We start from the raw sequence: 27,928 nt of genomic DNA, 5'->3' as shown, positions 1-27,928 counted from the left end.
TATACATGTAGAAAGTTAAATGGCAATAAACTTGATTTGAATAACAATGACTTGATTTGTCTCTGGTCAAGCCATTTTAGGTATTCCATTTATCTAATGCCTTCTCTCATTTTTTTTCACATTTCCTTTAAATATGAACATATCAAGCAGTAAATAGCAAATCAATAGGAAAAAGTTGCCAAGTGTATAATTTTGAAAAACAAGTTCCCTCCACACAACTGAAGGCACTCTATCAAGAATTTTCTTGCATGACTAAATTAAAAATATAGTGCATACCAGATAAAGCAAGGAAAATATTGAGGTCAGGGAGCTTATTTTAAGAGAATAGATAGATAGATACTTTATTCATCCCCATGGGGAAATTCAACTTTTTTTCCAATGTCCCATACACTTGTTGTAGCAAAACTAATTACATACAATACTTAACTCAGTAAAAAAATATGATATGCATCTAAATCACTATCTCAAAAAGCATTAATAATAGCTTTTAAAAAGTTCTTAAGTCCTGGCGGTAGAATTGTAAAGCCTAATGGCATTGGGGAGTATTGACCTCTTCATCCTGTCTGAGGAGCATTGCATCGATAGTAACCTGTCGCTGAAACTGCTTCTCTGTCTCTGGATGGTGCTATGTAGAGGATGTTCAGAGTTATCTATAATTGACCGTAGCCTACTCAGCGCCCTTCGCTCAGCTACCGATGTTAAACCCTCCAGTACTTTGCCCACGACAGAGCCCGCCTTCCTTACCAGCTTATTAAGACGTGAGGCGTCCCTCTTCTTAATGCTTCCTCCCCAACACGCCACCACAAAGAAGAGGGCGCTCTCCACAACTGACCTATAGAACATCTTCAGCATCTCACTACAGACATTGAATGACGCTAACCTTCTTAGGAAGTACAGTCGACTCTGTGCCTTCCTGCACAAGGCATCTGTGTTGCTTTGCATCAAAACTCATAGATAACATGCTGAAATTATGTAATTTTTGTGAACCCTCATATGTTTCTATGACCCAGAAAGACCCATAATGAGATGTCTACATCCTGAATGCAGAGTAGCTGGTTTAAAAGGCAGCCAAACAGGCATCTGAAAATGCAAACTGAGGAAGACCAAACAAATGAGTCTGAGTAATGAGGGAAACATTAGTCAGATGTGGAAGTAAAGATCGCACTTGATTAACATCAAATAATTTCAAAGAGCTGTTACTAAGTTAATGGGGAAGTCTGATGCCCTTATTTTTATGAGGAACCTTGCAAGATAGCTTAAACTCCAAACTTTCTTCTTTTTAATATATTAATAGTGATATTTGCTGTTAATAATTTTATTCATGTAATGTTCTTCGAATCTCTCAACTGAAAGTCATGATGTTTATAGAACTTTTAAAATCAGCTTTAAGGTGACACATAACACCATATAAACACCATTAAAATTTAGTAAATCAATTTCTAGGCCCATCTTTTAACCTTCTAATTTCTGGAGAATTCACCATTTTTTTAAAATAATTTCATGTATAGTGGGCATGTCAAGATCAGTGCATTTTGACCCAATTAAGTATCTGCCCCAATTATCCAGTTTCATGGAAATCATTAAAAAGGTATGAAAAATACAAACTGCTGTTTTACTGAGTAACAAATTATATATTTAAATGAAATACAGCACAGACTATAACACTATTAATACTACTAAAATACTATAAAACTATGTTTAAATTACTGTTATAATTATTGACAGTGAAATTAATCCAGTGTACACTGCCGTGTTCTTTAGATTGACACCTAGTGCAGATAATGGACTGCCTTCGTACAATCCTTTTGATGATTGTGTCTTCCAAATCTTCATTTTCATTGTTACATTCAAGACGATTGTCAATACCTTCAAATTCTTTATAGTTTCTAACTTGTTGAAGTAATGAAATCATTCCATTTCAACTCCCTGCCATTTCTAGCATCTCTAAACCTGAATGCTTGAAAATGCAGTGTGCAAAATAGTTCTGAATTGTGACCAGCTATCAGTGACAAAAATCACTACTTTTTGGCCACAAACATATAAATCTAACGTTATTTAAAGACTGTTCACTCTAAGCATGGTGTAGCCTCTAATAGCCAGGCAAGTACACACAGCCGATGCTAGTTAGAAACTATTCAACAACAGTCTCCTGCCCCACTTAAGTGTCGGTGTCCCAAATAAACAAGGGGAATCCCAGCTATGTTCTTGATTATCTTTTGTTCTTTAATAGCTGGCCCAAAACTTCTGGTTAAGATGGCACTGCTGAACATATGTGACAGCTTTGTATTAGTCAAAAAGCTAACAAATCCAACTAAAACCTTCACTAGAAATATCTTTTGTGAAGGGGATGAGCCGAGATGGTGTGTTGCAGAAATGCTGCAGATGGAGTTCTGATGCCTGTGCAGCTAGCCTGGGATTGAGGTTGGATTGCTCTGGGTGCCGAGCTGATTTGAATTACTTGAGAGTGGCTTTGGGCTTGGTGACGAAATCTGAGCCCAAAACGAGTCGCTGAGTGGTGTGTTCTAGACCCAGAGCCTGTCACAGCAGTGATGCCCAGGTCCTAGTGCAAGGTACGATAAGCTGTTTAGACAATTTAAATGCTCGCCCAGATCGAAGGTGACAGCTGACTTTGCTTGCTCTCCATGAGAACGGTGAAGCCACTTGCATGGCCTTTGAGGATTAATGCTTCTGAATTTGGAGTTATAAAATAATTATAAGAAGAAATTATAAAAGATGTTATATTGAAAGAAAAGGTGCAAAGAAAAATATACCTGATGCACTATTTTAGATCTAATTTTCCTTGTATTTGTTTAACTAATTTGACATGGTATAGGTCGTGTTTTCATAGTTTTTGTCAGTGATAATGAATCTATTTCTCATTCTGAATGTGATTCTTGATCATCTCGGCAGTTAGGTCATGACTGCTAAATTTGCATGGACAATTTTATTACAGTTGCTTACAAAGGCTCACAATTATTTTCTCAAAATATGTTGGTTAATTGGTCAAGCTGCCTGCAATTATAACATGGAACCTTCAATTAAACTTAGTATGAGCAATTGGACAGCCACTATCTTCACCACTGCCCCCTCCTTTACCACCTGGCTCCATCAGTTTATCATCTCCCTCCTCACCTGGTTCCACCGATCACCTACCTAACTCGGCCTCTCCTTTCACTCTCACTTCTTTATACTGGCCATCTTTGTTGTACACTTGAAACAGTGTTTTGACCTGAAATATCAACTGTACGATTTCTTCCACAGAAGCTACTTGACCCACTGAGTTCCTCCATCAGTTTATGTATTTTTTTGCTGCAGGAAATTAAATCTTCCAGATAGATCCCCTCTCATCCTTGTAAACTCCAGCAGATAGAATCTGGCTTTTTCAACCTTTCTTCAATGCAACCTGTCTATTCTAGGAATTAGTCAAATGAACATTCTCTGAACTGCTTCCGATGGATCAACATTCTTCCTGAAATGAGAACAGTACAATACAAGCAATAATCTCAAACAGTAAAGAGGTGGCCTACAGTGAAGAAATCATCTCTCTGACACAGTGATGTCAAGAAAACAACCTCTCCCTCAATGTCACAAAAACAAAGGAGCTGGTTGTGGATTACAGGAGGACTGGAGACCGGCTAACCCCTATTGACATCAATGGATCTGGGGTTGAGAAGGTAATCAGCTTTAAGTTCCTCAGCAACCACATCATCGAGGACCTCACGTGGCCTGTACACACCAGCTGTGTGGTGCAAAAGGCACAACAGCTTTTCACCTCAGACAGTTGAGAAAGTTTAGTATGGGCCCCCAAATCCTAAGAACTTTCTACAGTGGCACAACTGAGAGCATCCTGACTGGTTGTATCACTGCCTGGTATGGAAACTATACCTCCCTTAATTGCAGGATTCTGCAGAGAGTGATGTGGACAGCCCAGCACATCTGTAGTTGTGAACTTCACAGGATTCAAGACATTTACAAAGACAGCTGTAAAAAAAAGGGCCCAAAGGATCATTGGGGACCCGAGTCACCCCAACCACAATCTATTCCAGCTGCTACCATCTGGGAAACGGTACCACAGCATAAAAGCCAGGACCAACAGGCTCCGGGACAGCTTCTTCCACCAGGCCATCAGACTGATTAACTCACGCTGATTTGAGTATATTTCGATGTTACATTGACTGTTCTGTTTATTATAAATTATTGTAAATTACTATGATTGCACATTGCACATTTAGACGGAGATGTAACGTAAAGATTTTTACTCCTCATGTATGTGAAGAATGTAAGAAATAAAATCAACTCAATTCAAATTCAATGAACTCCAGAGATGTAATTTGCATTACTTGCTTAAACAACACACACAAAATGCTGGAGGAACTCAGCAGGCCAGGCAGCCTCCATGGAAAAGAGTAAACATTTGATGTTTCGGGCTGAGACCCTTCATCAGAACTGGAGAAAAAAGATGGGAAGTCACAGTAAGAAGGCGATGGTAAGGGAGAAAGAAATACAAGGTAGTATAGTAGGTGATAGGTGAAACCGGTGGGGGTGGGGGGGGTGAAGTAAAGAGCTGGGAAGCCGACTGGGGAAAGTGATAAAGGGCTGGAGAAGTGGGTATCTGATAGGGGAGGACAGAAGGCCATGGAAGAAAGGGTAGAGGGAGGAGCACCTGAGGGAGGTGATGGGCAGGTAAGGAGATAAGGTGAGAGAGGGAAATGGGAATGGGGAATGGTGGGGGTGAGCCATTACTAGAAGTTTGAAACATTAATGTTCATGCCATCAGGTTACAGGATACCCAGAGGGAATATATGGTGTTGCTCCTCCAACCTGAGAGTGGCCTCATCGTGACAATAGAGGATGCCATGGGCTGACATGTCAGAATGGGAATGGAAAGTGGAATTAAAATGGGTGGCCTCTGGGAGATCCCACTGTTTCTGGCGGAGGGCGCTTAGGTGCTTTGCGATGCGGTCTCCCAGTCTACATCTTCATGATTAGCCATCCATTCCAGATTACAAATTGAACCTGCCTGTCACATCTCCAACAGATGAATTTGTCAGTTAATAAATAAGACAGTCTAAGAATCAAAGAAAATTGTGAGAAGTGTTGATGTTAGAAATCTGAAAAGAAAAGCACAGAAAACACTAGAATCAGTAGGCTGCTCAGCATCTGTGGAAAAATAAACCAATGTAACATAAGGTCCAAAATGTTCATTGGTTTAATATTTTCACCTTTCAGATCCCACTTCTCATGCACAGTCCTTGTTCACTCATCAAACCCATCAGCTTCACCCAGTTGCTGCTAGACTTCACTCTTTCTGCCTAAAGTTTATCTTGTTGCCTGTTGTGTTTAGTTTCTGTTCTCCCTTGTTTTGTGGCCCCTCATGACTTGCTGTTTTGTAGTCTATGAATAAAGTTGTTGTTTAATAATGCTAGTAAATCATCTCTACCTCTTTGCTTTTGGGTCAAATTTCCTCTGCATTTCCTGATATTCATCCATGCATCTATTCTTACCTAGCATTCATAAATGCAGATTTCTTAAAGTGTTCCTACTGCAATTGTCCTCCAAAGACAAATATAGTTTATTCACATAGCTCTGCCATCGTGCAGTTGTCCGGATCAATCGATTTTTGGAAGTTTAAGCTAATATGCGCATGGAATAGTTCTAACCTCCTGATATTACAGTAGAAAGTTAACTGAAATTGCTGTAACTGTGGTTTTCAGAATTTCTAATTACTTGTTTCCTTCACATTTTCTTTCTTATTGACTGTTGTCAGTCTCATTGAACTTAAAACATTTCAAATTCTTGTCACCAAGGTCTACCCATCCCTAATTTACACCAGCACTGCCCCTCCCCCTTTTCCCCACCTGTGTGCATCAACACTAAAGTGTTCAGAAGGAGCAAGCAACAGGAATGGCTTAGTGTTGTCCTGCATGAAACTGCAAAGACATGAGAGGCATGAGAAACAAGAGGCTCTGAGTGTGAGACACAATGGTGGAAGACAACATTCCAGTTAACGTTATCCTTATAAGGAATTCTGCAATTAAAATCACATGGTGCCAATTTTTACATTCTCCACTAAACTCAGCTCAGCGGGGAAGGTGTAATCTAAATAATTAGAACAAAGAGGACGGTTTCTTAAAAACAAAACAATCAACGTCTAGATGCATGAAGAAAAGATTTTGCATTTATTTAGTTGCTGTTAGGATCTCATTGTTTTTACATCAATGCCATGCCTTAAGCATGCTATCAAGCTAATATAGTGCACTTGTAAACAAAGGATGTGCTAATATTCATAAAAGCTCCTAATATTGTATGGGTGTTTAAACAAACAAAATACCGGTATATGAAGCATGTCTAAAATGACATAGTGAATTATACAATACTTTTTCTGACATCTTGCCTACTAATATATAGAGTATCACACCTTGTGTTCATAAACATTTCTGTTTGCAAGAATAAATTAAAAATTAATATTAATAAAACAATCAGAAGAAATGAAATTAGAACATAAAAGTAAAAGTAGAGAAGTTAAAGTGAAAATGAAAACAGTAGAAAGAGAGAGGACAAAAAATCATCCACGCAAAATATTGAAAACTAAGGTATGAAATAGAATTCAGAGAAGACTGGAAGTAAGGTGCAGGAATCATAAGTCAATGGTAGAATGATCCCAATGTTTATATTTGGATGAAAGTTGTGCAAGTTTTCAGGGCCAAAATCTACTTCCATTACTGCAGAAGTACTCGTGATTTATTATGTATGAGCAAGCCTATCCAGAGATAACTGGAGTACCATGGAGTGCTTTTCTTACATTCAAGCTCAGGCATAAATTTGATGCTAAAGCAATGGAATTAGATTTTATGTTTATATTTTGCTAGATCCAGAAATGTAACAAAAGTGACACTTTGCTAAAAATAGTTAACATTATAAATTCATTATTTAATTGTATATTATATATTTAGAAACTTGTTTGAGAGAGGCACAGAAATGGATGCTTAATAGTCCAAGGTTTCTATGTTTTAGGCAAGATAGAAAAGGAGGTAAAAGGGAATGTTACACTATTAATCAAAGACAGTATCACAACTGCAGTCAAAGGGTTTATGGTGGAGACCTCATTCACTTATATGTGGGTACAGCTCAAAAATTAGGAAGGTACACCACACTGATGATTTATACATCAGTAGCCACCAGGACATTGAAAATCAGACATGCAGGCAGATTAGGGAAAGGTGGTTAAACAACGGGGTTGTTGCCGTGGGTAACTAAAACTTCCATTTTGAGTGCTGTTGGGGGGTGGGACTTACCTGGGGGAAGCAACAGTGGCTGTACCTCTGGCGCTGAGTCTGGCCCTGCGGAAGAAGAGGGCAGCGGTAATAGGGGACTCTATAGTTAGGGGGACAGATGGGAGTGGAAGAAACGAGAGGATGGTAGTTTGGCTCCCAAGTGCCAGGGTTTGTGATGTTTCTGAGCATGACCACAATATCCTGAAATGGGAGGGTGAGCAGCCAGAGGTCGTGGTACATATTGGTACCAACGACATAGGTAGAGAAAGGGTAGAGGTCCTGATAACAGAATACAGGGAGTTAGGAAGGAAGCTGAGAAGCAGGATCTCAAAGGGAGTAATCTCGGGATTACTGCCTGTGCCATGGGACAGTGAGTATAGGATTAGAATGGGGTGGAGGATAAATGCATGACTGAAGGATTGGAGCAGGGGGCAGGGATTCAGATTTTTGGATCATTCAGATCTCTTCTAGGGCAGGTGTGACCAGTACAAAAAGGATGGGTTGCACTTGAATCTGAGGGGGACCAATGTTCTGGTGGGGAGGTTTGCTAATGCTATTAGGGAGGGTTTAAATTAGATTTGCAGAGGGGTGGGAACTGAAATGAAGAGGCGGAGAATGGGGAGGTTGGAGCACAAGTAGAGACAGCTTGTAGGGAGTTTGTGAGGAAGGATAAGCAGATGTTAAAGAAGCACTTAGCCCGATGGTTTGAGATGCGTCTATTTTAATGCAAGGTGTATCGTAAACAAGTTGAATGAACTTAGAGCGTGGGTCAATATGTGGAACTGTGATGTGGCTGTTACAGAGGTTTGGATGTCTTAGGAGCAGGAATGGCTACTGAGTGTGGCAGGCTTTAGATGTTTCAAAGAGAACAGAAAGGGAGGCAAAAGGGGTGGGAATGTGGCTTTGCTAATTAGGGATAGTGTCACGGATGCAGAAAAGGAGGAAGTCAAGGAGGGATGGTCTACTGAGTCAGTGTGGGTGGAAGTCAGAAACAGGAAAGGGGCAATAATTCTACTGGGTGATTTTTATAGACCCTCCCCAATAGTAACACAGACATCGAGGAGCAGATAGGGATGCAGATCCTGGAACGGTGCAATAATAATAGGGTTGTTGTGATGGTAGATTTTAACTTTCCTAATATTGATTGGCATCTCCTTAGCGCAAGGGGTTTAGATGGGGTGGAGTTTGTTAGGTGTGTTCAGTAAGGTTTCCTGACACAATATGTAGATAAGCCAACTAGAGGAGAGGCTGGACTTGATCTGATATTAGGAAATTAACCTGGTCAGGTGTCAGATCTCTTGGTGGGAGAGCATTTTGGAAGTAGTGACCATAACTTTTTCTCCTTCACCATAGCACTGGAGAGGGGTAGGAGCAGACAATTTGGGAAAATATTTAATTGGGGTAGGGAGAAATATGTTACTATTAGATAGGAGCTTGAGAGCATAAATTGGGAGCAGATGTTCTCAGGGAAATGCATGGCAGAAATGTGGCAAATGTTCAGGGAACATTTGCATGGAGTTCTGCATAGGTATGTTCCATTGAGGCAGGGAAAGGATGGTAGAGTGTAAAGAACCATAGTGTACAAAGGATGTAGAAAATCTAGTTAAGAAGAAAAGAAAAGCTTATGGAAGGTGATGCACCATCAATAACTCACGCTGAGACTTAGGAAGTGAGATATCGGCTTTTATTGACTGGAAGAACAAACAACACTACATCCTGGGAAAATGAGGGAGAGCAGCAGACCACAGTCGCCTTTATACAGGGGTCTGTGGGAGGAGCCACAGGAGCAGTCAGCAGGGTCTGTGGGAGGAGCCACAGGAGCAGTCAGACAGGTATATCTAGTTCACCACAGAAGGTTCAAGAAACTAGTTACTGTTAGAGCTGTAGAAAATTACAAGATTTTTAGGCAGGAGCTTAAGAGTAGAATTAGGAGAGCCAGAAGGGGCTATGAGAAGGTCCTGGTGAGCAGGATTAAGGAAATCCCCAAGGCATTCTACAAGCATGTGAAGAGCAAGAGGATGAGCTGTGTGAGAATAGGACGAATCAGGTGCAATAATGGAAATGTGAGCATGGAGTTGGAGGAGGTAGCAAAGGTATTTAATGAATACTTTGCTTCAGTATTCACCAGGGAAACGACCTTGGTAATTGTGGGGATGACTCCCTGTGGACTGAAACACTTCAGTGTATAGACATTAAGAAAGAGGATGTGCTTGAGCTTTTGAAAAGCATTAAGTTAGATAAGTCACCGGGACCAGATGAGATATACCTTAGGCTACTGTGGGAAGCAAAGGAGGAGATTGCTGAGCCTCTTGCAATGATCTTTGCATCATCAATAGGGACGGGAGAAGTACCAGAGGATTGGAGGGTTGCAAATGTTGTTCCCTTGTTCAAGAAATGGAGTAGAGATAACCCAGAAAATTAAAGACCATTGAGTCTGACTTCAGTGGTGGGCAAGTTGTTGGAGAAGATCCTAAGAGGCAGGATTTATTCAGATTCAGATTCAGATTCAGTTTATTGTCATTTAGAAACCACAAATGCAATGCAGTTAAAAAATGAGACAACGTTCCTCCATAATGATATCACAAAAGCATATGACAAAACAGACTACACTAGAAAATCCACATAACGTTTGGCAATCCCCAATCCAGAGTCCGGAGAGGCTGCTGCGTATTAATATCGTGCTACCGTCTTAGCGCGTTCCCCGGAAAGGAGCTCCAAATCCACCAGACAAACCAGACCAAACACTAAAGCTACAAAACCTGCACAAAACCACATAGTTACAACAGTGCAAACAATAACATAATTGATAAAAAACACACTATGGGCACAGTAAAAAATAGTCCAAAGATGTTAAAGGACTATAAGTTAAAAAGAAATCACCACACAGTTTCCACAAGTCCTCAGGGTCCCGACAGACTCGCCATCCCACGCTGGCGGCAGAAGGGAATACCCCTGCTATGGACTTCCACGGCGCCGCCCAACTCAGTCTCGCAGACGCAGCACACAACGAAAGCTCCGTCGATCCCAGCTTCACAGACACAGCACACAGCGAAAGCGACCTGACCGCAGCGGACTCCGAGTCCATCGAACCTCCGAGCCGATGACCATCCCCTCCGGCACAGCTTCTCCGAGCACCATCCTCTGCCGAGCGTATTAAGACAAATGCCAACGGCCATCGGCAACGTGACCCCGAGGACTGGGGGCCTGTTCTTCCCAGCAGAGTCCCGGACTTCACAGCAGCAGCAGCAACGAAGAAGGTCGTCCTGGAGATTTCCCAATGTTTCTCCGTGCTCCCACGTCCATTTTCAATCGATTATGATTGTGCACGGCACCCTGCTTCACAAATAACAGATAATCAGCTCCAGAGTGGCCGCTGCAAGCTGCGTCGCGCCGTCATCTTGAAATAATCTGAGATCATTTGGAGAGACATAATCTGATTACGGAGAGTCAGCATGACTTTTTCAAGGGCAGATCATGCCTTACAAGCCTGATTGAATTCTTTGAGGATGTAACAAAACACATTGATGAAGGTAGAGCAGTGGATGTGGTGAATATGGATTTCAGTAAGACATTTGATAAGGTTCCCCATGCAAGTCTCCTTCAGAAAGTAAGGAGGCATAGGATCCAAAGAAACCTTTGGGGGTCCAGAACTGGCTTGCCCATAGAAGGCAAAGAATGTTTGTAGATGGTTCGTATTCTGCATGGAGGCTGGTGACCAGTGGTATTCCACAGGGATCTGTTCTGGGACCCCTTCTCTTTGTGATTTTTATAATTGTCCTGGATGAAGAAGTAGAAGGGTGGGTTAATAAGTTTGCTGATGACACAAAGGTTGGGTGTGTTGTGGATAATCTGGAGGGTTATCAGAGGTTACAGCAGGACTTCAATAGGATGCAGAACTGGGCTGACAGTTGGCAGATGGACAGCAAACCAGATAAATATGAAGTAGTTCATTTTGGTAGGTCCAATTTGAAGACAGAATATAATATAAATGCCAAGACTCTTGACAGTATGCAGGATCTGAAAGGTCTTGCATTCCGTGTCGATAGGACACTCAAAGCTGCTGCACAGGTTGACAGTGTTGTTAAGAAGGCGTATGGTGTGTTGGAATTCAACAATGGAGTCATGAGGCAATGTTACAGTTATATAAGACCTTGGTCAGACCCCACTTGGAGTACTGTGTTTAGTTCTGGTCACCTCACTATAGGAAGGATGTGGATACTATAGAGAAAGTGTGGAAGAGATTTACAAGGATGTAACCTGGATTGGAGGGCGTACCTTATGACAATAGGTGGAGTGTACTTGGTCTTATCTCCTTGGAGTAACAGAGGATGAGAGGTGAGCTGAAAGAGGTGTATAAGATGATGAGAGGCATTAAATGTGTGAATAGACAGAGGTTTTTTTCCCAGAGTTCAAATGGCTAACATGAAGAGGCATAGTTCTAAGGTGCCTGGAAATAGTTACCGAGTTGATGTCAGGGCCAAGTTTTTCACACAGAGAGTGGTGGGTGCGTGGAATGCACTGCCAGTGGCGGTGATGGAAACGGATACAATAGGGTCTTTTAAGAGACTCAGATAGGTACATGGAACTTAGAAAAATAGAGGGCTATGCACTAGGGTAATTCTAGGCAGTCTCTAGAGTAGGTTACATGGTCAGCACAACATTGTGGTCCGAAGAGCCTGTAATGTGCTGTAGATTTCTATGTTCTATGTTCCCTCATAGAGACTGGGACTTCCTGAATGCAAGAGGATTAGATAGTGCAGAATTTGCTAATTGCATCCAAGATGGTTTCTTAAATTAATATGTAGATAATCCAACAAAAAGAGGAGCCATACTGAACCTGGTGTTAGGTAATGATCCTAGCCAAGTGACTGCCCTTTCAGAGGCAGAGGAATTAGAAAAAAGTTATCACAGTGCCTTATGTTTTAAGGTAGTTATAGATAAGGACAAATATGGACCCTGCGGGAGAGTATTAAATGGGAGCAGGGCAAATTATGAGAGTATTAAGCAGGAACTAGAGAGAGTTCATTGGGAATGCACATATCTAACATGTAGAGGGTGCTTAAAGCCCAACTGCACACAGAGTACTGGAGAGTTAAGAACAAAGGTGGCAAGGTAAAGAGACCTTGGATGTCAAGGGGGATAGTAAATTTAGTCAACAAGAGAAAAAGAAATGTACGTAAGCTTTAGGAAACAAAAATCAAACAAAGCCCTTGAGGATTATAAAGAAGCTAGAAGAGAACTTGTGAATGGAATTAGGAGAGTCAGGAGGAGGCAGGAAAAGTCCTTGTCAAATATATTTAAAGAGAATGCCAAGGTGTTCCATGCATCCAAGGACCACTCAAGGATAAGGGAGGAAACATATGTTTGGAAGACAAATGTTAGGACTTAAATGGGTACTTTGCATCATCGGCATTCACCAAGGGAAGAATGTGGAGAATGGGGATCTTAGGCTTTTTCAGATGAAGAAGGGGGTAGCGTTAGATCTCCTAAAAAGAATTCAGGAGGATAAGTCCCCAGGGTTTGATGAGATATAATACAAGTTATTAAGAGAGGCAAAAGATGAGATTGCTCGTTTAACCAATATCTTTATGCTGTCTTTGGTGAGTACTTATGTTGATCCATTTTTCAAGAAGGGAAACTGGAATAATCCTGGAAACTCTAGATTGGTCAGTCTCACATTAGTGTTAGTAAAGGTACTGCAGAGGATTAATAGAGATAAGATTTATGAGAATTTGGCTTAATTAGCAATGGTCAACATGGCTTTATGCAGTGCAGGTTGTGCCTTACTAATTGGACTGAGGCAGTGATGAAAGTAAATGATGAAAGCAGCAGGGACAACAAAGTGATTGACAAGGTCTGTCATAACCGCAGCAATGGAAAGGAATGAAGAGTCAATGTTTTGGCCCAAAAGTCTTCATCAAGACTGGAAAGGAAGGGGGAAGAAACCAGAATAAGAAGATGGAGGAGGGTGTTGTGGGGAAGTACAACTAGAAGGTGATAGCTGAAGCCAGGTGAGGGGTAAGGTAGGTAAGTGGGGAAGGGGGTTGAAGTGAGAAGCTGTTAGGTGACAAGTGGAAAAGTTAAAGGGCTGAAGAAGAAGAAACCTGAAAGGAGATGTGTGTGGACCATGGGAGAAAGGAAAGTAAGAAGAGCACCAAAAGGAGGTGATGGGCAGGTGAGTAGAAAAGAAGGGGTAAGAGAGGATCCAATATGGCAGTATGGGCAATGGAAAAAGAGAGAAGGGCAGGGAGGAGAAATTACTGAAAATTAAAGAAATTGATGTTCATGCCACCAGGTTGGAGGCTACCTAGATAGAATATGAGATGTCACTCCTCCAAATGAGATTAGCCTTATCATTGCAGTAGGGGATGCCATGGACTAACATATGGGAATGCAAATGGAGACTGGAGTTAAATAACCACCGCAAAATCATGATTGTTGCAATGGAACAAAGGTGCTCAACAAAATGGTCCCTCAGTCTACGTCAGGTCTCACTGATGTACATGGGACCACACCTGGAGCACTGAATAACCATGACAGACTCACAGATGAAGTTTTGCCTCACCTGAAAGGACTGTTTGGAGCCGTGAAAAGTAATGAGGGCAGAGATGAATGGGCAGGTGTAGCACTTCTGCCGGGTGCAATGTTAACTGTCAGCAAGAAGATCAGTGGGAAGGGACAAATGGAAAAGGAAATCACGGAGATAGCGTTCCTTGTGGAATGTGGAGAGTGGGGGGGGGGGTTGAAGGAAGGCAAATACATACTTGGTGGTACGATCTGGTTGAAGACAGAGAAAGTTGTGGAAAATGATGTATTAGATACAAAGACTCATGGGGTGGGAAGTAAGGATAAGAGGAATTTTATCCCCGTTAAAGTGGCAGGTGGATGGGGTGAGGGTGAATGCATAGGAAATGGAGGAGATGAGGGTGAGGGCTATACTGGCTATACCTAATCCATCCATGTCTATCCAAATACTCATATATACGGTCCTCTAGAACACCTGCCAATAACTTTCCCACTACTGATGGCAGGTTTACCGGATTATAATTTGCTGGTGGTTGATTTTAAGAGTCTATCTTAGACAACAGAACAACATTAGTTATCCTCCCATCCTCCCATACCTCACCTGCCTCCAGTACCTCACTCGTTGCTAAGGATGATTTAAATATCTCTGGTATGATCCCTGGAATTTCAGCACTTGCCTCCCACAGGGTCCGAGGGAACACCTTGTCAGGTCCTGGGGATTTATCCAGCCTAATTTGCCGCAAGACAGCAAACACTGTAATCTGTATAGGAGTCATGAAGTTAATGCTGTTTTGCTTCACTTCTGTGTCCATCTCCTGACTAAATACAGTTGTGAAAAGATCATTCAAGCTCCCCCCAATCTATTTTGGCTCCACACATTCTGATATACCAAAGGATCAATTTTGTCCCTCGCAATCATTTTGCTCTTAACATAACTCTAGAAACCTTTTGGATCCTCCTTCACCTTATCTGCCAGGGCAGCCTCATGACTTCTTTTAGCCCTCATGACTTATTTCTTGATTGTACTCTTGCATTTCTTATATTCCATAAGTATCTAATTTATTGAAACAATCCTACGCCCGCTATTCACTTCCCTTTTTTCTTAACCAATACCTTAATATCTGCTGAAAACCCAGGTTCCCTAAACCTGTTACGGTTACCTTTTATTCTGACAGGCACATACAAGCTTTGAACTCTCAAAATTTTACTTTGGTCGGCCTACTGCTTAAAACAGAAAACAGTCCGTCCAAATCCACACTTGTCAGATCCTTTCTGATACCATTAAAATTGACCTTTCTTCAATTTAGAATCTCAACCTGCGGACCAGGCCTATTTTTTTCCATATTTACTTTGAAACTAATGCGGATATACCCATCCATGAGGAAGACTTTGGGAGTAAATCCTGAGGGAGAAAGCTGGAGATGGAGTCCCTAAGGCCATCTTACATTTAATTCAACATTAACTGAAAAATCCTGCAAATCACTGGTGCCAATGTGTACCGGTCTCTGCCGTTCCTTTGGATTCATCAGCTGCATGGAGAGAGGGAGCCAGCCACATGGACAACAGCATTCTGTCCATATCATTCTGCTCTAGCTTGCAGGCAAATTTACATATCAATTATATAGATAGCGAGCGTAATTCAGCTGACCTTAAATTGGCCCAAGAGCAAGCCATTTTCGACTCAGTCCTAAAGCCTCTGAACTGAAGTAACTGGGACCCTGTAGCATTCCTTTGACTTTTTCTATTTTTTGGATGACTATCCCAATCCTTTCAAAAGTATCCATGAAAATTAGACTTCAGAAGTGCTGAAAGGGTTATTATTTCAATCTGAGCCCATCAGAACTCATGCTTGGCCAGTTTATCTGTGGTTCCAATTAGTAGAGTCTTAAAAAAATACATTAGGATTCAAATATAGGTATAAAGAAAGTAGTGGTTTATGTAGAACGTGTTAGCACTCCAACTATGTACAAACATTTGTACATCTGGAGTCCATGAGCTCCTGGAAAAGCCTATGGTGGTTATTCCTATCCAACTACAGTGACTATACTCCACTCAAATTGAGTATGTCTGCATATGGAAGCACACACTACACAGGTGAATTGGGAATTTTGGTCAGAGTTGAGGTGTGCCACCTACACCAAATCCCATTAGCTGGTTTCCATCAGCTAAAATCAGAATAACACTGGCAACACAGTAGTGGGATAGTTATTGCTGAATATTGCTATTGGTTTTGTTATCATCCATAAGATTAAAACAGGAAGATTTAAAAAGTAAATAGTATACTGAAACATTTCCATAGAGAGATTAGCAATAGCAGTGCAGTTCAGTCTCAGAATGGTGATGACATGGAAATAGATGTTCAACACACCAAGTTCATGTAGGCAAAATACAAGTGGAATCCAGTTTCCCCCATTCTCCCATTCTTTCTCCATTGTCGTACAAGCTTTTCCTTTCAATCATTTTTTCAATTCTTTTGAATGCCAAAGTTGAATTTGTGTCCTCTTTTCCTCCTGGCAATGTATTCCAGGTTAAAAGCCAACCACTCATCAGAATTGCATTTGAAACAATTAAACAATCAAAATAGCTGCTATAAAATATCTGACATTTGACATTGTAGAAAGAATGTTACACAGGCATTTCTAAGTCAGCTTTTAGCATAGTATGCGTAAAAGTTAATTTTCAGAAATTAAATAAAATATGTTGCTTAAGCTATGAAGTCAGCATCAGAGTTGTTTTTTAATACTCCTTTATTCATTTTTTGTTTAATGCTAATGACTCCATTTGTATAGTTAACAACATTAGACAACAATAAAATTGCAAAGTCATTCCTTGTACAGAACAATGACTTAAGTAGAAATATACCAAAATATAAAAAAACCTGATCATAGGCCCATCATCCAGCTGTTTAGTCTACTAGCACTGTAAAAAAAGTAAATTTTACAATGCCTTTTTTCATCAGTGAAGCTTGTTCTGTTATTATAATTATAATTCTTTTTATGTGCTATAAATGTTATAGATTCTGGGTTAAATTGAAATGTCAAAGAAGGCCCGAGTAGCAAAGATTTATTATGTTGCAAAAACAGAAAATGGCAGAGTATTTCCAGCTTATTCAAGTTTCCAGCATCTGCAGTTTTTTTTTATTTTCACTTGGTGTTTCTTTTGTGACTATCAGATAAATATGTATACAGAGTAATGAAAGAATACATTTCAAATTTATTTAATGGGTGTTCACAATAATAACTGCATCTGAGAAGAATAGGGTATGTTATTGTTTGCTGCTGATAAATAAAACATACCATATAAAAATGTTGTAATGACATTTTTAAAATTTCTTGCATTATATGCTCTCTCCAAGAAAAAAGTGAATGTTCATAAAATTAAGAGTATATTTATTCCAAAGCATTGTTGTAAGGAATTCCATATCACTGAAGTTGTCGGCTATGAGCTGATCTTATAGGGCTGATCTTATAGGCAAACTAGATCTAGAAAGTAACAATGCATTACTCGAGAATCAAGTAAGAAAAATCTGAATTGTCAGATTTTTGACATTTACTGTAGTTTGTTTCTTACCAGGCTTTTCTTCTTATACATGCAAAGTATTCTGACATGAATCACAGGAAAGATCACTCTTAAAACTTTATGAGTGAATTTTAAATTGATTAACTGCAGCATTTATAATTGTGTAATAATTTTAAATAATTTGTTATGCGTATTACAAACCTACTGTTACAGAACATTTTGTGCTAAAAGACTGTCTCTCTTTCTCAGGTGTTGACTGTAATTCATTATTGAAAGTAAAGGGCCAAACTCATGTTTTAACATCATAAAGGTTGAAAAATATAACAGAAGAGAAAAAAAATCAAAATTTGGTTGGGTGGCATTCAGAACTGAACTGTTAGATTTGTGAGATTGTGACTCCCAATGGAATCTGCTGCAACTCTAGTTGAAATATTATGTGTTGCCATTAGCCACACAGAACAGAGAAAGGACCATTACCTGCATAGAATTATACTTGATGCAGAAGTGAACAAAAACTTTATTTATAAAATTGTGTAACTGAGCCACACAAAGCATAACATTTTAACAGCAATTCTCTGTTTGTACTAAGTGCATTTGATCAGTTTTGCAGATGTGGTAATAAAAGTTGAAAAAGAGGGAGAATATAAGCAAAAATTCTCTCTTGCAATTGATCTCCACCCACCCGATCCCATGCCTGCTATACATATGAACTAAACCTTTAAAAAAACTCATTTGAAAAGCGTTATTTAATTTAAATCTTAATAATGCCAAAAATGCTACAGTTGCTTGAAATGAATGAATTACTCAGAAAACTTGCCACTAGGCTGTCCTTAAATGTTTGCTTATGAAGTTACAATGAGTGGCTTTCACTAACTCAAATCTGTCACTTCCCTTCCATTATCTATCTGGAGGGATCCAGGTATCATTTGGATCTTGGAGTTTAGAAAAATCAAAGGTGATCAAATTTATAAGTTTCTAAGCATGCATTACAGGATAGAATTTGAAATGTTTCCACAAGTAATGAAATCTCAAACAGAGTTGCAAGCCTGTGAGGCAATCATTTAAAACTGCAAAAGAGGGTGGTGATTCTCTGGGAATTCTGAAAGTTATGCAGGCAATATTATGAAGGGTACTTTACAATGAAGTAGATATGTACATATTTGAAAGATCAGGCAAGATGGGACCACGGAGAACTGACTGAAGAGCAGTTGAAGCCTGGGGCAGACTAGCTGTGATCATATTGAATTGATGAGCCAGTTGAAGGTAGGAGGGAGCCTGCCACTACACCAATTCTCTTGTGTTCTATGCTTAATTGTGATCCTGCATAGTCTGAGTAGCCCTGCTGATACCCACTCAGCAAGTTCACAGATATAGACTAGCTCAAATGAGATGCTTCTTTTACTTTGACAACATGGAGCTGTGTCATTAACTATGTGTAGAGAAGGACAGACATGTGAAATTTAGTTGCAGTATGGAATTAATTCTTTGGTTCGCAGCAGAATGACATTTATTTTCAGCTGATCATGATAATTTCAGTTTATGTACTATAAGCCATCAGGAGTTGCTTCTGTGATTCTATGATGTACTTAATATGATAGCACCACAAAACTGCAATCAGCCACAATATTGCTTACATTGATGAATGTAAAATAATTACTCCCGTGCCACTTCTGCATGAAATCTAGAATATTTTGAACAGTGGAGCTATATAACTTCCTCAAGACCGTAAGACCATACGAGACAGGAGCAGAAACAGGCAATTCATCCTATTGAGTCTCCTCCACTATTTCATCATGGCTGATCCATTTTTCCTTTCAACCCATTCTCCTCCCTTCTCCCTGTAACCTTTCATATCCTGACTGATCAAGAACCAATTAATCTCCATCTTAAATACACACAATAAACTGGCCTCCACAGTCATCTGGGGCAACAAATTCCAGATTTACCATCCTCTGGCTAAAAAAAAATCTTCTCATCTCTATCCTAAATAGGCATCCCTCAGTTCTGAGGCTGTGCCCTCTGGACCTAGAATCCATCCTCTATAGGAAACATCCTCTTCACTTCCACTCTAGGCCATTCAACATTTAATAGGTTTCAATGAGATCACCCCCCCCCCCGCCTCATTTTTCTAAATTCTAGCAAGTACAAGCTCACAGGCATCAAAAGTTTCTCATACAATAACCCTTTCATTCCTGGAATCATTGTCATGAACCTCCTCTGAAGCCTCTCCAATGTCAGAATATCCTTTATTAGATAAAGGACCCACAATTGCTTAAAATACTCTGTGAGGTCTCACCAGAGCCTCATAAAGCTTCAGCATTATATCCTAGCTTTTATATTCTAGTCCTTTCTGAATGCAAACATTGCATTTGCCTTCCTCACCACCAACTCAGCCTGAAAGTTAGCTTTTAGGGAAGCCTACTTGAGGACTTCCAAATCCATTTGCACCTTGGATTTTTGAATTTCCCCACCGTTTAGAAGATAGTCTATGCTTGGCTAAGCAGCATCTATGGAAGCAAGCAAATGGTCAACATTTCAGGTTGTGTTTGTCCAGCAGCCTGTGTGTGTTGCTTGGATTTCCAGTATCTGCAGGTTTTCTCTTGTTTGTGAATAGTCTACACTTTTTGTCCACACTTCCCGAAACAATATTCCATCTACCACTTCTTTGCCTATTCTCTTAATCTTTCTCAGTCCCTCTACAGCCTCGCTGCTATCATCTGCAAACTTGGTCACAAAGCCATCAATTCTGTCATTCAAATCATTGACATGTAACGTAAAAAGAAATTCTCCCAACATTGACCCCTACAGAACACCACTAGTCACCTGCAACCAATAGGAAAGGCTCCTTTTATTCCCATTTTCTGCATCTTGCCAATCAGCCAATGTTCTATCCGTGCTTTTTATAGGCACTGTGTATCACTTTCACTCCCGTATTTATCACCCTTTCTGATTTTGTCCCGATGTTACACTGCAACTCATTCCACCTACTGCAATTTTGCTCTGTCATCTGCCTGTCCTTTCTAGCAGTCTCATTGCACACTGCATCTATTTATTTATCAATTGCCCCATATCCAGCCCTATCTCTCTGGTCGCCATCCCCCTCCCAAATTAGTTTAAACCTTCCCCAACAGCTCTAGCAAACCTGTCTGCAAGGATATCGGTTCCCCTTGTGTTCAGGTGTAACCCATCCCTTTCATACAGGTCATACCTTCTCCAGAAGATATCCCAAGGATCCAGAAATCTGAAGCTCATCTCCTTGCACCAGTTCCTCAGCCATGCATTCATCCTAATCTTACCCTCACTGGTGCGTGGCACAGGCAGCAATCCTGAGATAACTACCCAAGAGGTCCTGTTCTTCTGCTTTCAACCTAAATCCCTTCATTCTCTATTTGGAACCTTCTCTGCTTTCCTACCTAAGTTATTGGTGCCAATATGAACCAAGACCTCCTCAATTTTCAGTGGAGCAATCACTGTGGATTTTCTTAATTTATATTAGAATTTTCTGTAATTCTGTTGAAATAATGTCAACAAAATTCCACACAGGAAAATATGGCATCATTGGAAGTTTTAAGTGGCATCTTCATTATCCTAATTCATTGTAAAAACATACAGTATATTAGTTTATATCTACATTACATTAAATGCTACAGTTGCTTATAAATGGAGTAATGTTACCCAGGAAAACTAATTGTGTGACCATGAAGTAGCACTTGAATGAGTCTATTTGAAGTTGTACTGAGTTGTGTCTATTAATTGTAATCTGTGATTTTCTTACAGTAATCTGTCTGGTGGGATTAGGCTTGGTGGTTTTTTTCTTCAGTTTGCTGCTGTCAATATTCCGGTCCAAGTATCATGGATATCCTTATAGGTATGTAGGTTCATGATCATACTTCCTCAGTTCATTCTACTGTCTTTGAAACATCAATTGCTTATAGGTAATGATAAGTGAGAATAGCACACATTATTCTTGCTTGTTATCCAAGCTGTCATTTCTCTTCATCTCAGTTGTCTGAAAATACATTTGAAATTTGTTATATTTGATTTTTATTCTTGGAGCTGGTAATAAGTTATTTTTGTGGGCAATAAACGAATTATGGGGAAGCACTCTCAGACAATTTTTTTCCCCTCTGGTGTTTGCATAAAAAAGATCAGTCAGAAACCCTAAGTTAGATGAAAGCCAGTTAGGGACAGTGGTACAAACTTAATGAACTGTGTCCAATTTTCATCTATCTACGGTTACAAAAAAGATGAACTTTCACTTCAAATCACTAATTGGAATATGGAAAATATAGGTTTGCTCCATACATGATTTTTGATTCCATGGAAAACAGAATAGGAATGTGATCTGTTATCACTTACCTTTCCATACAGTAGGAGAAATGAAATATCACCATTAAGTCTGTTAATTCCTCTTCCTTTTTCTCCCATTTAAAAATCAGGCAATCACTTAATTTATACAGAATTTTTCTCTGAATATAATGTGTTGCTTTATATACTTAATGCATTTTGATGCAAAGTCTTATCAACTAGTTCCTGAAGCACAAAGCTAACTTTGAAATTATGTAAATTGCAATGCTGGAAGCAAATTCGATTGCTGGAAGAGTTAAATCAAATTATTTATGAGTCTTCAACTTCTTGTTCTTTTATCAGTGATTAAATAATCCTGAATTGTGTTGTAATTGTAACGGAATGATGGAAATAAGACATAGGAACATAATTAGGCCATTTGGCCCATCAAATCTGCACCATTCCATCATGGCTGATTAATTGTCCCTCTCAACTCCATTCTCCTGCCTTCTTCCTCTTACTTTTGAAGCCCCGACTAATAAAGAACATATAAAGAGATAACAGTTTGTGCCAGTAGATGTCTCTGGCTTTCATTTTGTATATGCTTCCTATACAAATTTCCAAAAGTTAACTTCTAGCAACACCAGCTTATCAATGATGGTAAGTGACCTGTGATGAATTCTTGCCTTTTTAGTAACATCGATATTTTTAAAAATTCTTAAAAATACGAAGTTAGAATGGCACCTAGAATCCATGCCAAATGCTGTTGTAGCCACACACTTAAGTAGTGGGGGCTAACCTTAATTAGTTTTGCCATTGAATCAATAACCAAGAATAAATAGCTTAATATTGACTGCAGGGAAAAATGAGTAAGTGAATTGGTAGTCTGAAGTTTATGTGTTGCAATGTTGAAAGGGAAATGTGAAGGCCGTGATCCCTGTTTCTGTGTTAAGGGCTGTCCGCTTTAGCCTCTGTACAGTGGAGGGAATAGAACAAAAACAGCACCTGATGAGTGATTTTTTTAACAAATGAGCAAAATATAAAGCACCTTTATGTTTTATATAATAATTGTGGCTCACATTGCTTCCTGACTCCTTCTGTGAGCAAGGGCGAAGTCTAAGGCATCTGATCTACCTTGGGTTCATCTAAGTGTATCAAGTGGAAAAACACACAGATTCTGAGGCAGTAAATTCAAATGCATGTGCAACGTTTTGCTTTTATGTAACTTTGTGAAAGGATGCAAAAGGCAATTTTCAATTAAGTTACTGCTGTGAGTGCTTAGCAAAAGCTACCAAATAATGTGCGTGAGCAACACAGCAACCACAGCTGCTAACTAGACACTCAAGTGGCTTTATGTCAAAGTGATTATTTATTTAAATGGGGGGGGGACTTTAAAATGGTATTGAACAAATGTTGCGTTCATTTAATTTAATGATATTAATCATATGATGCTATTTACACTACAGATTTAAAACCTTACAATTGTGTTGATTTTCTTCCAGCTATTAGAATCAGGCTTATTATCACCAGCATGTGTCATGAAATTTGTTAACTTAGCAGCAGCAGCAGTACAATGCAATAAATGGTAATATACAAAGAAATTAATAAATAAATTAATAAATTACAGTAAGTACATATATGTATATTGAATAGACTAAAAATAGTGCAACAACAAAAATAATATATATTCAAAGTGAGGTAGTGGTCATGGGTTCAGTGTCCATTTAGGAATCATATGGGGGAGTGTGGAAGCTATACCTGAATTGCTGAGTGTGTGCCTTGAGTTTTTGTACTTTCTTCCTGACGGTAACAATGAGAAGAAGGTAAGACTGTGTGATGGGGGTCTTTATTCAGGAACAACACCTTTCTCAGGCATCACTCCTTGAAAATGACTTGGGTACTACAGAAGCCAGTACCCAAGATGGAGCTGACTAATTTTACAACTTTCCGTAGCTTCTTTTGGTTCTGTGCAGTAGCCGCCCCTATACCGGACAGTGATTCTGCCTGTCAGAATGCTCTCCAGGGTACATCTATAGACAAATCAAATCCCTTCAAACTCCTAATGAAATAGAGCCACTCTCTTGCCTTCTTTATATCTTGGGACCAAGTTAGTTCCTCAGAAATCTTGACGCTCTGAAACTTGAAATTGCTCATAGTTTCCACTTCTGATCGCTCTATAAGGATTGGTTCTGCACTTCAACAAATTAAGTGTTCTAGAAATTAAAGAAGTAAACTGGTATTATTCCTCATACACTAAGTGCAAACTATTATTTAAATAAAGAAAAGAATCATAAGAGGAAGTCAGAGATGCTCATCATGTTTCAACTTCCCCTTTACAAAAGCTGTTTAAAAGTGATTGGCTTGAATTTAAAAAGTGATTTCAAACATGTTTTTTTTTAAATTTCTTAACAGCATTTTTTTTTACTTCTAATTAACTGAAATAATACATGTCCTTGATTTATCACGTAGATGACATTTAATGTTCATTAATTGGGTTAGGAGAGGGAAATTTACTTTGTAATTTATATAGCTCACAGCTCAAGAAAATCTATCTCATAATTTCCCAGTTGTATAACTGATGCACTATCAATAACTCCAAAAGACTAGAAGTAGAGTAAATACTGAAAGGCTTTTATTAGCAGTAAAATGGACCACGTCCATGCTGGATGACTGCCTTGGACTGTGGGGGGGAGCAGTGACACAATTGCCTTTATCCAGGGGTCTGCGGAAGGAGCCACAGGAGCAGTCAGCAGAGGGGTGTGTCCAGACAGATATACATGGTTTACCACAATAACTTACAAAATGTTCTCTGAGAAGTCTGTAGATTATGAAGGAAAGTTAACTTGTAACCCTTACTTGAAGTTTTTAGTATGCTGTAAATGGAAATCTTAAACCATCCATAAATATAAGAACATAAGAAATAGGAGCAGGAGTAGGCTATCTGGCCTATCACGCCTGCTCCACCATTCAATAAGATCATGGCTGATCTGGCCATGGACTCATCTCCACCTACCTGCCTTTTCCCCATAACCCTTAATTTCCCAGTGGTGCAAAATTCTATTGAACCTTGTCTTAAATATATTTACTGAAGTAGCCTCCACTGCTTCATTAGGCAGTGAATTCCAAAATCCACCACTCTCTAGGAAAAGCATTTCCTCCTCATCTCTGTCCTAAATCTACTCCACTGAATCTTGAAGCTATATCCCTTAGTTCTACTCTCACCTACCCCTGGAAACAACTTTCCTGCCTCTATCTTATCTATCCCTTACATAATTTTATATGTTTCTATATGATCTCCTCTCATTCTTCTGAATTCCAGCGACTACAGTCTCAGGCAACTCAATCTCTCCTCATAGTCTAAACTCCTCATCTCTGGAATCAACCTAGTGAACCTCCTCTGCACCACCTCCAAAGCCAGTATATTCTTCTTCAAGTAAGGAGACCAGAAATGCACGCAGTACTGCAGGTGTGACCTCACCAGTACCATGTACAGATGCAACATAACCTCCCTGTTCTTAAATTCAATCCCTCTAGCAATGAAGGCCAACATTCCATTTGCCTTCTTGATAGCCTGCTGCACCCACAAACCAACCTTTTGTGATTCATACACAAGCACTCCCAAGTCCCTCTGCATAGCAGTATGCTGCAATTATTTACCATTTAAATAATTATCTACTCTTTTATTTTTCCTTCCAAAGTGGATGACCTCAAATTTACCAACATTGTACTCCATCTGCCAGACCCTTGCCCACTGACTTAACCTATCTATATCTCTCTGCAGATTCTATATTTTCTGCACAATTTGCTTTTCCACTCAATTTAATATCAACAGCAAATTTAGATACAAAACATTCAGTCCCCTCTTCCAGATTGTTAATGTATATAGTGAACAGTTGCAGGCCCAGTGCTCACCAATGATTGCCAACCAGAGGACCAACCATGTAGCCCAACTCTCTGCTTTTTGTTAGTTAACCAATCCTCTATCCATGCTAATGCATCACCCCATCCTTATCTTATGGGTAAGTTTTTTATGTGGCACCTTATCAAACGCCTTCTGGAAATCCAAGTAAATAATGTCCATTGGTTCCCCTTATTCACTGCGCTCATTATATCCTCAAAAAACGTCAGTAGGTTTCTCAAATGGAAGGTGTCAGACTACTTTTAGGAGAACCAAGAATTCTCACTGCACTACACACAATGTGCTGGTCAGGCAGCATCTATAAATGGGAATAAACGGTCAACATTTCAGCCCGAGATCCTTCATCAGGACACAGATGCTGCCTGACCTGCTGAGCTACTCCAGCACATTGTGTGCATTGCTCTAGATTTCCAGCATCCACAGTACCTTTTACGTCTAAGAATTCTCACTATGGAGTTTGTTTTCCCATCTCCCCAGCCTACAGCATTCAACTGTAAATATGGATGGGGTGAAAATTGTAAACCAGTATAAAGAGCATACTGGAAGAGAAGTAAAAATGCCTTTGCAATCTTTCAAAGAGGTAGAAGAATTACAGCTTCTACATTAACTGATTAATTGCCATTTTAAACAACAAAACAAAAGAACACCATTGTTCACAATGAATTGCACTTGTGAAGATAGTTGTCATCAGGAATGCAGAGTGGACAGAAATGCTGAAAAAACAGAATTGGGACCAGACTGTAACATCTAGGTAAATAGGCTTGAAATGAAAGTTGTCACTCAGCTTGAGCAAGATAACATTGTGTCCTTCTCAGTGTCAGCACTTTACATCAAAAATAATAACGTTTAAGTTTTCTCATCCTTGTCAAGTAGGAAACCAATGTGCTCAGAGTAAAATTATAAAATCAGTAGTGAGATATTGACTACATAATCTATCTTTTTAAGTGATGTTACACATATCCCTCTTCACTAAATCGGTGTAGTGACATGGAATGGTTTATGTTTATCTGAGAAACCAGAGGGAACTTTGGTTTAAAACTTTCACTGAAGATGAACTTGTGGCAATGCAACATTTCCTCAGTAATGCTCTGGAGGTTTACCCTAGATCCCTTAGGCTGAAACTTCTGGAGAACAAATTACAAAATCTAAATTGTTCACAATTTCTTTGCCTTCTGCTATTTACATGATGCTACCCTGAGTAAATGAGCAGTTAAATTTCAAAGTTCACAGTAAATCTATTATCGAAGTACATACATGTCACTATATGCAACCCTGAGATTCATTTTCTTGTGTGCATACTCAATAAATCTATAGAACTGTAACGATAACAGAATCAATGAAAGGTCACCCAACTTAGATGTTCAACCAGAGTGTAGAAGGCAACAAACTGTGAAAATATGAGAAAAGAAAGAAATAATAATAATAAATACATAAGTAATAAGTATCGAGAATATGAAATGAAAAGTCCTTGAAAGTGAGTCCATTGGTTGTGGGAACACGTCAATGATGGGATAAGTGAAGTTGAGTTCCTTTAGTTCAAAAGCCTGATAGCTGTGGGGTAGTAACTGTTTCTGAACCTGGCGATGTGAATTCTAAGGCTCCTGTACCTTCTCTGATGGCAGCAGCAACAAGAGAGCACATCCTGGGTGCTGGGTGGTGGGGTGTTATGAAAACACAAAGGTTGTTCCACTGCCAGAATTATTGCAAACCTGAAGACTGCAGACAGAGTTGGCTTTGGAGCTTTTTTTTGAAGTAATGTAATAGATTTTATATTGATAATTGAATTTGACACATGTTATAATAAGTGCTAACTCTTTAAAGTATTATGTGATTTATGAACTGTTCTCTTTTCCAGCTTTTTAATAAAGTAACCAATGGAGCCGCACAACATCTGGGCATGGGCATGAAGATAAATGTCATCTGAAAAGGAAGTATTCTATATTTGGTTCTGCAAGGCATCGTTAAAAATGTTAACCATTAATTTTGACACTTATAATTGTGGAAATGCGTAACTGTTGTTTAGAAGGGAATCTTGTGTTTGCATTCATTTTGTCTTTCTAATGTATAGATTTATTTATTAGCTTTGAGTTGCTGTAGAAGATGATGCAGAAATTGATCAGAAATATAATGAAAGTGCAAGAATCTCCATATGACTTTCGACTAATTCCTTTGCACCATTCAGTATCGTATTTCACATAAGTGCTTAATGCTCTTGTCAGATTCCTGAAATGCACTGGAAGAATCATGTTTCTAAAGAAAAGTCTGGGGACAAAATTTTATATGCTTCACAGGAAATCGTTTCAAGCCAAAGTAAAGGGAGCTTCATTTGTCCACTATATTTAAGTATTTGTGTAGATCCAAACAAGGATAGTCAGTAAATATGCAACCATATGTCTTATTATCA

The 27,928-nt window shown here is 39.4% G+C and overlaps 1 protein-coding gene across 2 annotated transcripts in view; it reads left to right on the top strand.

The window, feature by feature from the left end:
* The window catches only part of tusc3 (tumor suppressor candidate 3), a 383,950-nt gene extending 356,284 nt beyond the window's left edge, over positions 1-27,666 (top strand). Inside the window, exons 9-10 of one of the 2 annotated variants that reach the window (XM_073064598.1) lie at positions 21,096-21,186; positions 27,380-27,666. In XM_073064598.1, the coding sequence (XP_072920699.1) occupies positions 21,096-21,186; positions 27,380-27,395 (107 nt within the window). In that variant the 3' untranslated portion in view covers positions 27,396-27,666. Of the gene's footprint in view, positions 1-3,315; positions 3,345-21,095; positions 21,187-27,379 lie in introns of those variants that run through there. The other variant, XM_073064600.1, reaches the window with a different exon arrangement.
* Positions 27,667-27,928: the final 262 nt, after the last annotated feature.

Source organism: Hemitrygon akajei, chromosome 13 (assembly GCF_048418815.1).
Source record: "Hemitrygon akajei chromosome 13, sHemAka1.3, whole genome shotgun sequence".
In the NCBI taxonomy this organism is placed as follows: domain Eukaryota; kingdom Metazoa; phylum Chordata; class Chondrichthyes; order Myliobatiformes; family Dasyatidae; genus Hemitrygon; species Hemitrygon akajei.
Note: the sequence above shows the minus strand (reverse complement) of the source record. Positions and strands in the feature narration are given on the sequence as shown.